We start from the raw sequence: 13,363 nt of genomic DNA, 5'->3' as shown, positions 1-13,363 counted from the left end.
ATGGGATTGAATCAGTCTAACAGAAACTGATTTCAAAAAGGGCCCTACATTTGTTGCACACATGAGGTGGCAATTATTCATGATTGTATAAACGTCATGGCTACTTGTGAACAGGAAGAATGGAGTCTTCGACACAATTGCGGGGCGGCCCTCTTGCCCCAAGAGCAGTCCCCCGTTTAGAGAAATGGGGGCTATTTCGTGCTTACTCTCTGTTTGCATGCCTGCAGGTGGACTGGTCCAAAGTGACTGTGTATTACATGGTGGACGACATGGGTGGCACCCTCTGCACACCTGTCCACCCCGAGATGAAGGAAGCCGTGCGGAAGGTAACATTAGTTGCAAACTTCCACGACATCCTTCCACCCCGCTGTAGCACGAACATCTTTGAAGCAGCACGCATTCACAAACCTGCATGCAAACTATGGGTGCAAATTGTGTCCCTGCACTTCCCTTTTATGCTTACTGCAATGCTTCCATGCTGCGGTTGTGTAGTTAGTTTGTTTTTCGTGTGTACGTGGAAGTACCTGCCTCTTGGATTGTAGGCCAGAGAGAGGGATTAATCATTTGAGAAGGAAACACCAAGGGGGCAAGAGAGAACAGTGCAGTTATTCTGCATGCTAGCACTATCTGCGATGGGCATGTATTGTGAATTCAGCTGTTAACCTCTGGCATTGTGGTCATGACCATGTCCTGCATAACGCTTAGCTGAGCAGTGGTGTGAGACTAAACGATATGTCAGCATTAAAGAGTAACATCAAATGGTAGCATCTAACAGTAAAGTCGCGCAGGAACGTCGCGCAGGAACGTCGCACAGAAGCTAGCAATAAAACTAGAATACGGCGAATTTAAGATTTGCTGCTTCCCTTTTTGTCACACTTGTAATAAAGTGCGCAGCAATTCCATGGTCTTTATGATGCCTATAGTAAGGAAGTACCATATTTTCCGCCATGTCACATTTTTCCTTTCTTTTTTATCGGTGCATCTTATACAGCGGTTTGATGTATATATGGTAAAAGATAGTGTGCCGCCTTGCTGTTCCTTGTATCCGCACGCAGCTACCAGGTCCAACCCAGCCATATTCTTGAGAGTTTCGGTTTTGCTGTCGCATCTGTGTGGCTTCACGCACATCCTGCGGTGTTCTTACTCAACATGACGCCAACTGCAAGACAGAGGCTGCGATGCAGAATTCAAGTTGCATGCCATTGAACATGAGCTGGGGATAGGGACCGGGCAGCAGGGAGACAGTTCGACGTGAGCGAAAAGAATTATCCGGGCCTTATGCACACTCGGAAAAGCGCTCCGGTTGATGAAGGCAATAAAAAAAGAGGCAGGCCGCGGGAAGATGATGCGTTTGTCATAGCTCGAGCATCATCTGTGCATGGCAGCTGTTCCAAGCACGTATTTTTGTTTTACTCTCAGAGGAAGAGACCGTCAGCACGGTTTTGTAGTGCTTACTGAATGTACAGGTGTGTCTTTACACTAGCACGACTTAAGTGCGTTTTTTTTTTTTTTTAAGGCAGTGCGGCTTATACACAGGTGTGACTTATAGCCCAGGAAATATGGTACCTTGTTCTTCTTCTCCACCTGTATGAATAGTTGGAAGGAGTTTGGGAATGCAGCAAAGCTTTCAAACATTTGCTACTTAGTGTCAACACTGAAGAACCCGCTTAAATCTTGCACACTCGCACTCTGGTCAAGGAAAGCTAATGTCTTCATCAGAGAGTCCAGTTTTTGCTGCAGATCTATGCAGAGCAGTTCTTTTGCAGCTGTGAAACTGTGCCCTCACTGCACAGGTGGTGCGCTACTTCCGTGAGACGCATGGCAGCCCCGTGGCAGAGCTAGCCCTGGACGAGTTCCGCTACTCAGCGCAGATCTTCACTGCCCGGCTGGCCGGTGCAAGTGTGCCTTCCTTTGCATCCGAGTTGGCGCTGCTCAAGGTGAGTGCAGCTGAACCTTTCACAAACGACTCTCATCCGCGCGGAATGACCTAGATGCATTGCCTATAGAACAGGGATTCTCAAACTGTGTTCCGTGGAGGGCTTTGTGCTCCCTAAGCCCCTCACCTATATGCATGAATGGCTTTAAAAAAGGTATACTGTAGGTGCACACAGCAGTCTGTTCCACTATACAGCTAGCCATTAGAAATTTACTTGTGGAAGTTTTTGAGGGACGGGTGTTTGCGCGTTTTTTTGTTTTTTGTGTATGCAGTAGGCAGGAAGGGATGAAAGCCCAAGACACACAGTGTTCCCCAGCAGCCATTAAAAGCCATTGGGGTGTCCCCCAGGCTAAAAAAATTGAGAACCCCAGGCACAGTACACAAGTTGTATGGTTTGTCTGGGTTGCTCGATGTCTGCCGCACAGTAATGGATATCCACGCTTTGCTGCCTCGCTCCAGGGGAAGGTGCCCGTGTGGCGCGAGCTGTTCCGTTGGCTGCTGCGACGCTCACCACACACGCTGCCGGCCCTCGCCCTCTGCCTGCTGGAGTGGCTGTCTCCCAAGCGCGGACACCCTTCACTTGTCCGCATGCTGGCCAGAGCGGATGTGTTGCGCGACCGCCTCGACAACCTGCTGGGAAGTGGCACAGCCATCTTCATCTACCCATCGCATCCAGAGCCGGCGCCCTTCCACTACCAGCCGATGCTCAAGCCATTCAACTATGCCTACACAGCCATCTTCAATGTCCTCGGCCATCCGTCGTGTCAGTGTCCTGTGGGAATCTCACAAACCACGGGCACACCACTCGGTGTGCAAGTTGTAGCTGGGTTCTACAAGGACAATCTCTGTTTGGACGCAGCCCTCGAGATCGAGAAGGCTTATGGCGGATGGCAGCAACCTCCGAGCAAGTAATGGGGGGGCAAAGTGGGGGCAAAGTGGGCAAGGGGTCTTCCAGAAGTGGACGCTACACCCGTTGATGTCAACTGTTGCAGTTGAGTGGCACTCTGCTGGGATGGAGGTGAAATCTGGATCCTGAAATGGCAGGAGGGAATTGGGGTGCATTTCAGAGGCAGGTGCATTCTCTTCTACTCTGGCTTACTCTGATCAGCACCGGTTCCAGGATGCAGGTTCAAACTGGTTCGCAGTGATGCCTAATCAGGCAGAATTTCGCTTCATGATCGAGAGGGATGATCTGTGGTTTGTCACTCCAACTCTGTGCAGCGTCTGCCGCAGCCAGGCCTGACTGTGATCAATGTTAAAAGCTGGCAGTACTGTAGTGGTTGGTGCCGGTTGCTCAATGAACTGTCACATGCACATTGGTGTCTTTTGCTTCTGTAAACCTGTACTTAGCAGTCTTCTGCTGGTGAAACTAAACCTGCTACCTTGTGGTGTTGCTGGGGTTCTCTGGTGTTACACAAATCTTCTGTGCAAGAGTTTTTCTGAACATGTGGTGCAGATGGCATGCTGGCATTGCCACTCTCATTTATTGCGTTCCAGTGTAAGACATCCAACTTTGCTTTGCTTCCTCCGGATATTCAGCAGCATCTTTTTACCTCCGGACCTGGCAACTGGGTTCCATTGCCAGGTGTGCGTGCCACTGATAAACCTGGCAGCTGGCAGTTCTTCCTGGCCACCCGGTCTGCTATCTCTGCTTGACATCTTGACCTCTGCAGCTTGGACAACTACAAGTTTTTGTGTTTTGTGTGTGTTCTGTGATGCGCATACAAAATGCTGTCCATCCACACAGTGCACTGCAGCGATACATTGTGGACAGTTGCTATGATGCTGTAGCGCTTTCACTACATCTCTTTTTTTTCAGGCCTTGCATGAAAGTGCCAGCCTATGTCCTTCCAGCACACTACATGAAACATTCAGAACCAATGATGCACCGGTGTAGTACTGTTCTGCATGTGCTGAGAAATGTTAGCATCTGCTTTCCTGTTCACAGTATTGGGATTGGTCTGTGCCGTCATAGTCTGTATCTTCAACTGAGCAGTAACTTTTTTAATTATCCTTTTTCTTTGAAAAAAAAAATGCTGCAAGTACTCCTTTCCTCTGCTTCAATGTTGCATCGTGGCGAGAGGCACATGCATTGTTTTAGGCTTCTCACCACGTGGCAGGAATAAGAGCAGCACTGCTGTGCCAGGTACAGCTAAAGTACTGGTCCTGCATTTCCATTTCCTTGTGAAGGCACTTAGCATTCAAACTCAACTCTCAGGCAGTTGTTTGCATTGATTTCTTTATTTTCTTTGAAAGTGGAGTCCTAGCCTGCAGCCAGCCACTATGAAATATGGACGTAATGATAATGCATATGTGTATGTAGCTGAATGCCTGACTCCTCTGCCATTGCTCTAAATTGTTCCTAATTTTTTTTTAACCCTTATTTGTTTCTTTCCTTAGACTGTTCCTTTGGCCAGTTCCTTTCACCGTGTATCTTTCAGCTGTAATGAACCTCACGAATGCTTTTATCTAATTTAAATTGCTCAGAAAGGACAAAACAGATTTACTGTTTTATACCGACTGGTATCCTCATAAGCTCAAATTGTGAAAAAAAAAAATGGAACTGAACAGTACCCAAACCCAATGCCATGCAATGTCCAAGCACGGCAGTGTTAGGCAATTAGAATAATGCATCATTTATCGCACTTAATATTTTCAATTATTATTTTATGCCACCAGTAGTCTCTTCATATCACTCAGCTATAGCGTGCCTTTTCCTACAAGCATGGTTGTTTTTGACTAGTGCAGTTTATTTCAACTTCTGTCGAATGTTACTTGGGTAGACATTGCAAGTCTTGCTCTGTAGTACAGGCTAGTAGTTATGACTGCATGGCTGTGATATGCAACACGTGTAGCTGTAGCCATGCATGTTGGTTTGGCTCCACCATCCTTTCTTAGGAACTAAAGTTCACCTCGTAGAAGGTTTGCAGATTTTAGTGATGCTGTGCTTTCATAATCATTGCATAACTTTTGAATGTCCCCAAAACAATTTTCCCAAAACTGCCAACTTGCTTGAACTGCTGACCTGTGAGAAAGCAAATGTTACTCAAAAGGAGCATTTTATGGTTGCCTTTTTTTTTCATCTTGAATCGTTTTTATATGTTGGCTGCAGTTAAAAGTGACTTTTAATGACGAGCCTTCTTGCACTACGTCTTGTGATGGGTAATGCAGTGCTGTTGTTTTTGTGTACGAACCAGGTGAGGACTAAACTTGCTGGTTAACGATGTTTGTGTGGAATCAGACTTTTTGAACATGCAAGTGAGCCAAAGTAACATAAATACTTGTCCGTTCTTGTCTTGTCTGTCTTAAAGAAGCGGAGCCTTTAATCAGGAGAAGTGTTTGATCGAACATAAAGGTGTCTTATGTGCATGTATTCCAGCAGTTTGCTTGTAATGCTACAGAAAGCTACTGTCTCACTCCCCATGTACAGTAATACATGGCCTGAAAACACTGCCAGCTAATTAAAGTTGGTTTGCCCACATTTCAGCCACTTGGTTTCAAAGCGCTTTGGACATTTACCTCTAAACAACTGTTGGCATATATAAACAAATGAAGTGCTTTTAAGTCATGCTGGTTTGTGACTAATGCATGTCAAAGGAGCATTCTGGGCTGTCATCACCTCTTCTATCGCCTGATGTCAAAGCTTGAAAGTAGAACGTAGGGAAAGCTTCTTCTGGAATGAAGGTGTGCCCGCTTGTGTACTGTGCTTTTTCTGCTTTCAAGCACTTTCCTTTGTCGTGCCGCTTCGAAAAGTGAAACAATAAGCATCATTTTTCGGCTGATCTGAACTCTGTTGTAGTTGGTATATCTATGCGCTATCGGTGCAGGTTAGGCATGCGTATGAGCTCATTTGTGTTCTTCTAAGACGCATCACGTGGCCTGCAATGCTTGGCCACATCTCAAAGTAAGCTGCAAAAGTCTGTATACTCTCGTCTTCAACACCAAAGCAGAGCATCTAGGTGGAGCCCATTAATCGGACGTGCACGTCAGCGCTGTACTATGTGCGTTTTTTTTTTTTTTTTTCATGCAAAGCTACTCATGCTAGTGTACAGCTACTCATGTTTGTAACCTCACATCAGCTAAACTTGCATGTCAACTGTTACAGGGCAACAAGCTTTTTTGTGCTTATACCATCTTTTGTGGCACATACTGGGAAGAATTGGTGTGTGGCTATGTGTGATCCTCTCATATGTCAACTGTGATCTGTCCGATTTGTATGTAGTCGAGTGAGCTCTTTGTATGGTACTTTCTTTTGCCACATCGATCTTTTGTTGCAACTTGACCACGTGTCCTAGTAGCTGAAGATTAATGCAGAGCTGACAGGGCATAGTTTTGCAGGTCACCAGAGTCAGTATGCGAGCGTCCACTAAAATGTGCCGTACATGGTTTTCCATTAGCAAGAACAGGGAGATTAGAGGTAGCACCTTTTTTAGCTGCTGTTGTATGTATAATACTAGCTGCTTTGGTTCAAGGCACTTGTTCCACTTGAAAAGTGTAGTTTCAGTGAGTTATTTGCATTTTATTCTTGTGACTATCCTTGTTGAGGTTATGATAAAATGGAAGCTAGCGTGCCTCCCTGTTGTGAATACAATGGCTTCTAAAGAAAGGTTCCCATCTTTCAAACTGCTGTTTAGAGGTGCTAAGTTTGTTGTCAAAGTTCTGTCCTTCGAGAACAAAGCTGCGTGCATGCTTTCCGGTGAGTTTTCAACAGTTGCCCAGAAGGAGATGTTTTTTTGAAGTGATATTCATTGCCTTGGCATATAAAAGGATATGTACTGATGGATGATTAGGGTGCTTAAACAAGTGAGAAAAGGTTCCTTGATCTAATGAAGTCAAGGAGTGAACGATGATGTCGTTCCTGCGTTCAAGCGGTATATGAATCAGGTTTTAATGTGCAGGCTTTACTTGTGCACATGCATTCTGTGAGTGTGTTGAGTTTACTTCTGGTTTGGAGGCATTTTTTTCCAGCCAGTTCTAATTGTCAAGATGTGATTGTTAATGGCCAATGTTACTGGGAGCTCCTTTTGACAGTTTATTCATTTTGTTTGCTCCCGCACTTTTTGTTAGTCATAATTGCTGTATCTTTTTGGATGTTTGTGTTGCCCTTTTGCCCGCATTTTTTGTTGCTGTTGTTACTTGAGTTGAACAGTTCTTGCTACAACGCAATTGTTTTTTTTTTATGTAGACTTCTTTCGTTGCCCCATGTTGCACTAAAAGCAGTACTTCAGCCACTTCGTTGTCATTGTTGGTTTTTTTTTCTTGCATTTGGTTGGGTATCTGCTTGGTAGTTACTCTGTTGTCACTAAGCACTGGAAACCTAACGTTGCTGTTCAGTTATTTCTTCATGCCACTTTTTCTTTTGATTGCTTGCATCTACAAATGCCCTTGAATGATGTCCGTTTTGTTTAGTTCTGTGATGAAATCTAGTTGATGCGTTGAAAATTGGCTTGATGACAACTATCATAGGTATGTCATCAGAAAAAGGTGACCTTTATTCAGAAAGCAGCAGTTGACTTCATGTACCTCAAACTTTATGGTCACCATTGTTGCAGGCATTTGTGTCGCTGTTTTCTATAAAAAGGGCTGAATAATTACTGTGTGTTGGAAGATATTGGATCGCTTTTGCAACCAAGCCGCACGTATGGTAGATGGTTTCTGCTGTACTACCTGTTCATGTTACTTACAATGGGCATGTTTGGTAGCGTCGCACAAGACTGTATAACGCATTGGCACTACATTGTGTATGTGGACTCATCGATACACATTTATGTGAAGTAAATTGTTTTGGATACACTGAACATTCTTTTCATGTGGCTGGAAAAGGGTTTTATTGCTTTGCTCTCCGGTGCCTTCCTTAACAACTTTAAACTTGGATTGGTGATCCCTGGTTCTGAATACATTCTCCCAAAGAATGCTCGTGCAGAAAGCAAGGTGCCCACCAAAGGCAAGCTTGAGCAAAAAAGCGAGATGTGCACATGCTTCCTTGTTCGCTGCTGTGATTGTGTGGCGGCTGGCACTGCGTGTTCAGAGGGGGCCGCTCTAGTCTTCATTCCTGTGAATTTAGCTGTGCGTGCTCGTGAACTGAACAGTCTGTTAAGTCTTGTACGTTGCAGTAGTTGTCATAATAAACCAACTTGGGTTATCCTGTTCTTCAGTTTCTCGTTTTTGTTTGTACAAGATCTGTCCTCCAGTGCTATTACTTGCTTAAGTGAATATTGAAATCTGTAATCTTTTTTATTCAAATGGCACAACGCTTGAATGTTTCTTGGTTGAGTGTCGTGCTCACAGAATCATTTAATGATTGTGAAAGCATTTGAAGATATGTTCATTTGCCATTTTTGAGATGTTGCTGCAACAAAGTGCGCGCGATTTGAAGCCAACATGTTCAGAAATTGTGTTTATGGAAGGAAAAGTTTAAAGAAAGAAAAATACATTTCTGGGCCTTGTAGTGCCCCCCACTGCCCCGTTTCAAAAAGGACTCTTACCATTCATCCATCTCACTTGGTCGATTATAGATGGCGGGGCGATTCGTTCCCTGGCGAACTGCATTCGCATAGAGAGTTTGTTAGAGCATTCTACCCATATTCTTTTATAAGCTTGGCGAACACAATGGTCACAACATAATAAGCTAACTTCAGTACAAAAGCTTTTCACCCGCTCACTAAGGTAGAAAAGAACGCTTCATAACCATGCACGCAAGCAGTTGTTTCTGTCACTGCTTTGGCAGGCAAATTCTTACGATATTGTCTTTGCAAGCTTGTTTCATCTTTAAAATGACACAGTTAAATATGTGTGCCATCTAGGACAGCGCTAGCGTAAAGGCAGTTGGTCGTGTGATGGCGACACACGGGAAAAAATTGGTGTGGTTTAGCTCTGGTTAAACCTGGTTGGTTGCAAAAGGAATAGAAGCAGTACAGCAACTAGATTCAGATATGCACTCTTCGTCGGTGACTTCCATGGCGAGTCTCCTCGAGGAGCGCGGCACGACCAGCTCCTCCTGGCTTCCGTGCGGAAAGCAAGCTGACGTCACGCGTCGCCATAGCAACGGAGAGGCGGACGTCACTCCATCTGATAGGCGCGGCGGTGGCTCCTAGAGGAGCAGGGGGGTCCACGGACCACGCGACGAGCGGTTAGACCTGGTGTAGTATTGCTTTCGCAATAAAAGAAGCTTATGAAAATATTGTTCTAGAGAACGCTGGAAGGCTTGCGCAAGAGGGAGGAAGGTGGGATTGAAAGAGATGCCGTTGTGGAGGTCTCCGGAATAATTTCGACCACCTGAGGATCTTTAACGTGCGCTGACATCGCACAGCACACGGGCGCCTTTTGCGTTTCGCCTCCATCGAAACGCGGCCGCCGCGATCGGATTCGAACCAGGGTACTCCGGATCAGTAGACGAGCGTGAGCCACTTCGGCGGGTAAACTGCGGCGCCTACACCCTTTCTCGGCGCCGTCACCCTCTGCCAGGAATTTCGCTCTCGCGTCGACGGCTTGGTTAATGCGCTACCGCCATTGGCGTCGATCGCCTCTCCCCAATTCCTCCCAACCTGTCTGACTGTACTTATTATCGAAATTATGATGCTGAAGGGATGTGCCACAGCCACATCCCCGCTCCGCCGCTTGAAGGTCATTCTCCGGAGCGACATGACCTTGTGGTAGAGCTTCCGCTCTGAAAATATTTTGCTGTGTTTTACAATGAACTCAAGCCATTCCATTCAACACTGCTCTTAGGTGAAGATGCTCTTAATTGTTGACGTCACGTGTTTTTAAATTTTTAAACGGAACAGAAGTTTTAAACAAACTCAAGGGCGTCCGCAGAACTTTTTGCAGAGGGGTGCATCCGATGGCCGGGCATGGGGGAGGCGGTAGGTTAGCACCAAAAAGGAACTATTTGTGGTCTAAACTGAGCGCATGAAACAAAAATTAGAGGCAGCAAAGTGCTAGGCTTGGAGAACAAACATTAGATTTAACTAATGAACAAACAACTCAATAAGCGAAATCTGACAACTTAATATCACCTAAGCGTGCTAATCAAGCTGGGTAGTTGTTTTCTGCTAGTGCATAAATAATATCCATAATTCCGGGTTGGGGGCGACCGCCCCCCTTGCCCCCCCCCTTTCGGACGCCCATGCACAAACTGTAGATTATATAAAATGTAGTCAATTTATTATAACAAACAGAACCTCAGCCCCTTTCTCCTTCCTGGGAAGGAGGTTTATTGCCTGAGATCCAAGGATGGCCGCTGAGGTTATCCAACGTTCTTTAAGCTTGTGTCATTTATAAAATGCTTGCCCTTTAGTGATCAAGGTATTACGAAATAACTTTTAATTAAAGAGGCTCTGAAACACCTTCCGAGGTGACCACATCAACTCTCAATCACTACATTTTGTTGTCCTGAGCACCTGATTCAAATACCCTAGTAGCACGCTTTGTTGCCTCAGTGTGGCCAGAACGTTGGCTTCTAACATTGCCTCAACGTGGCTAGCGTCCTCTTTTTGCCACGTTAACGCAACATACATAAGACAACGTTGAGACAATATTGCTCCAATGTTACATCAACTTTCAGTCAATGTTAAAGCAACTTCTGGAGACAATATTAATGCAACATTGCTACAACATGTTCTTAATGTTGATACAACTTTTTATTTGCACACATGCAACATTCGCACGACAATGTTACTGTAATATTGCTGCAATGCTGTCGTAATGTTTCAGAAACTTTCAGACAGCATTCTAAATTACTGAAATATTTCAGCTACCAATGGCTGCTGCTCAGTAAAGTGATCTCTTGAAAGGCTAAACTGTGTACAATGGCATCGTCATACCAGAATGGTTACAGCAGCTTAAGGTCACAAGAATGAGCAATTGAGAATTACTCCTTGCTACACAGTAATGCGGTGCTCGCTATAGAATACAAATACAAACTGCACTGCACAACACATTGTTTTTCTATACTTTCCAGACCGCTTACTCTAAATAAATCCTTAAATGTGACATTCATCAGCTCTCTACCAGTGCTCCTATAGTTTAGATGCAACAAGATTCCATGACATGGTTATTCTGACAATTAGACTGATTTATTTAAATAGACAGAAATATAATTTATAAAAAAGAAGCAGACTTATAATACACTCAACATTTACACAAACACATTGGCATAGCTTGAAAAAATGCAACACGTGGGCTTACCCTTTCACAGATATGATTTATTTAATTACTTTATAAAGACACTTGCCACAAATCTAAAAACACACATGTGAGCTACTCAGGAACAAGAACCAGAGCTAATGTTTTAAACAGTTACTAGGTACATTACCATAGCATGAAAATGTGCACACACCTCTCAACTGGCATGTTATAAATACAAAACACTTCAGTAAACTATTTAAACAACACTAGCACACCTTGAAAACATGCACCACCTGGACTTTGTATTTCCCAAATATAAGACATTCATTTTGTGCACAAAATTGCAACAAATAAAGTAGCAGTGCAACCTAGTTGGCCATTCAGAAACAAGGAGCAGAAGTATTATGAACAGCATATTTAGTTGTTGGGCTGGTTAACATCACTGATTTAAGTTAATAGTTTTCCAGCCCTACGGAACACACACACACAGATACATGAGCCGCCGCAGTGGTTCAGTGGTTATGGTGCTCGGCTGCTGGCCTGTTAAGACACGGGTTCTATTCTGGCCGCGGTGGTTGCATTTCGATGGAGGCAAAATGCTAGAGGCCCGTAAATGCCATCTGCATGCAAGTGATCTAAAGAATGAGGACAGGTTCCAAACTTGTCAAGCACTGCAGTGATTGTACAGAGATTTTCAAGTAAAGAACTTCGACTACAAGTTTACCTCAAAGGAGAACCAATACCAGAGAAGACACTCATGCGGGTACTAGGGATGTGGATACAGTCAGATCAACGCTGTACTCATACCCTTGCACTATTAAAGGTATCTACACTCCAAGTGGCCCGCATGATTACGCGCATCTCACACAGACGTCATGGCATGCGAGAAGAAGACACACTCAAGCTGGTCAGGAGCCTAGTGGTCAGCCGGGCGACATACAGTCTCCCGTACTACAATCATATCAAAAGTGAAATACAACAGGCGGACGCGATTTTACGCAAAGCGTATAAAACCGCGCTTCGACTACCCCATAACACCTCAACTGAAAAGCTCTTAGCCTTGGGACTGCACAACACGTTCGAGGAATTACGGGAAGCGCAGCATGTTGCCCAAATGCGCAGACTACAGCAGACCCCCACAGGCAGAGTTCTTTTAAAGAAACTGGGCTACACCGAACAAATTCGAGAAATATTGAGAACTAAAACGATCCCCGATGAGTACCGCAGCACGCTCAGGGTGGCACCAATACCAAGAAACATGGGCCCGAACCTCCACAAAGACCGAAGAGAGGCAAGGGCCGACCGCTTACAGAAAACACACGCATCCCAGGATACAACAGTGTATGTCGACGCTGCCACATATGCCATGACAAGGGGACAAGGCACCAACAACGCAGTGGCAACTGTAGTCAACTCGGAATTACACGAGATTACCAGCGCCTCCCTGCAAGACTGCACGATAGCTGAGGCTGAAGAAGCGGCCGTCGCTCTAGCGGCAGCGGAGGGCTATCGGACTGGGCGGTCACTGACAATTCTTACTGATTCACAAGCAGCCTGCCGCAACTATCTTTGCGGCAGAGTCGGTCACAGAGCGCTCCGCATACTCCGCTCTGTAGACTGCAAGACGCAACAAACACATGCAAAACCAAGCCGATCAAGCATAAGATCATCTGGGTACCGGGGCACACGGGGGTGGCAGGAAACCAAGAGGCAGACAGGATAGCTCGAGGATATACTAACTACCGAGCATCCAACGTGAACGACCTTGAGGAATCCCTGCCGGTACCTCAGGAATACTCGGCCATACTCAACAACTACAAAGGCAGCAGGATGCGGTACCCACCACCGCACAAATCTTTAAACAAAGAGGCTGTCACAAGGAGACAACTTCAAACGGGGTCATATCCAAATCTAAACACATTAAGTAAAATTCACCCCACACTTTACGCACACAATTGTCCGTGGCGCCATGAAAAACCTACACTGTATCACATCACATGGGCATGTCAAAAAGTCGACATCGTCCCAGTTATACAAAACCCAAGTGTGGAGCAATGGGAGGGTCTGCTCTCCAGCGACTGCCGCGATGACCAGATCGGTTTGATACGGCGAGCTCAGCTGACGGCAGCATCCAGTGGAGCCCTGGAATAGGGGCAACCGACCGTTGCGGATGGACTCATCTGACCACATAAAAAAAACACTGGTGCTAGAGCCAAATAAAGTTATCCTATCCTATCCTATCCTATCCTATCCTATCCTATCCTATCAAGTGTGAAGATCCTTAGCAGAAGCAGACCACGA

At 45.3% G+C, this 13,363-nt stretch overlaps 1 protein-coding gene across 1 annotated transcript in view; it reads left to right on the top strand.

The window, feature by feature from the left end:
* The window catches only part of LOC149359328 (fatty-acid amide hydrolase 2-A-like), a 29,927-nt gene extending 21,842 nt beyond the window's left edge, over window positions 1-8,085 (top strand). Inside the window, exons 6-8 of the mRNA XM_089571583.1 lie at window positions 228-326; window positions 1,794-1,937; window positions 2,396-8,085. Of these exons, the coding sequence (XP_089427709.1) occupies window positions 228-326; window positions 1,794-1,937; window positions 2,396-2,848 (696 nt within the window). The 3' untranslated portion in view covers window positions 2,849-8,085. The remainder of the gene's footprint in view (window positions 1-227; window positions 327-1,793; window positions 1,938-2,395) is intronic.
* The last annotated feature ends 5,278 nt before the right edge of the window (window positions 8,086-13,363 follow it).

Source organism: Amblyomma mixtum, chromosome 2, assembly GCF_055824585.1.
Source record: "Amblyomma mixtum isolate Tamu chromosome 2, ASM5582458v1, whole genome shotgun sequence".
In the NCBI taxonomy this organism is placed as follows: domain Eukaryota; kingdom Metazoa; phylum Arthropoda; class Arachnida; order Ixodida; family Ixodidae; genus Amblyomma; species Amblyomma mixtum.
Note: the sequence above shows the minus strand (reverse complement) of the source record. Positions and strands in the feature narration are given on the sequence as shown.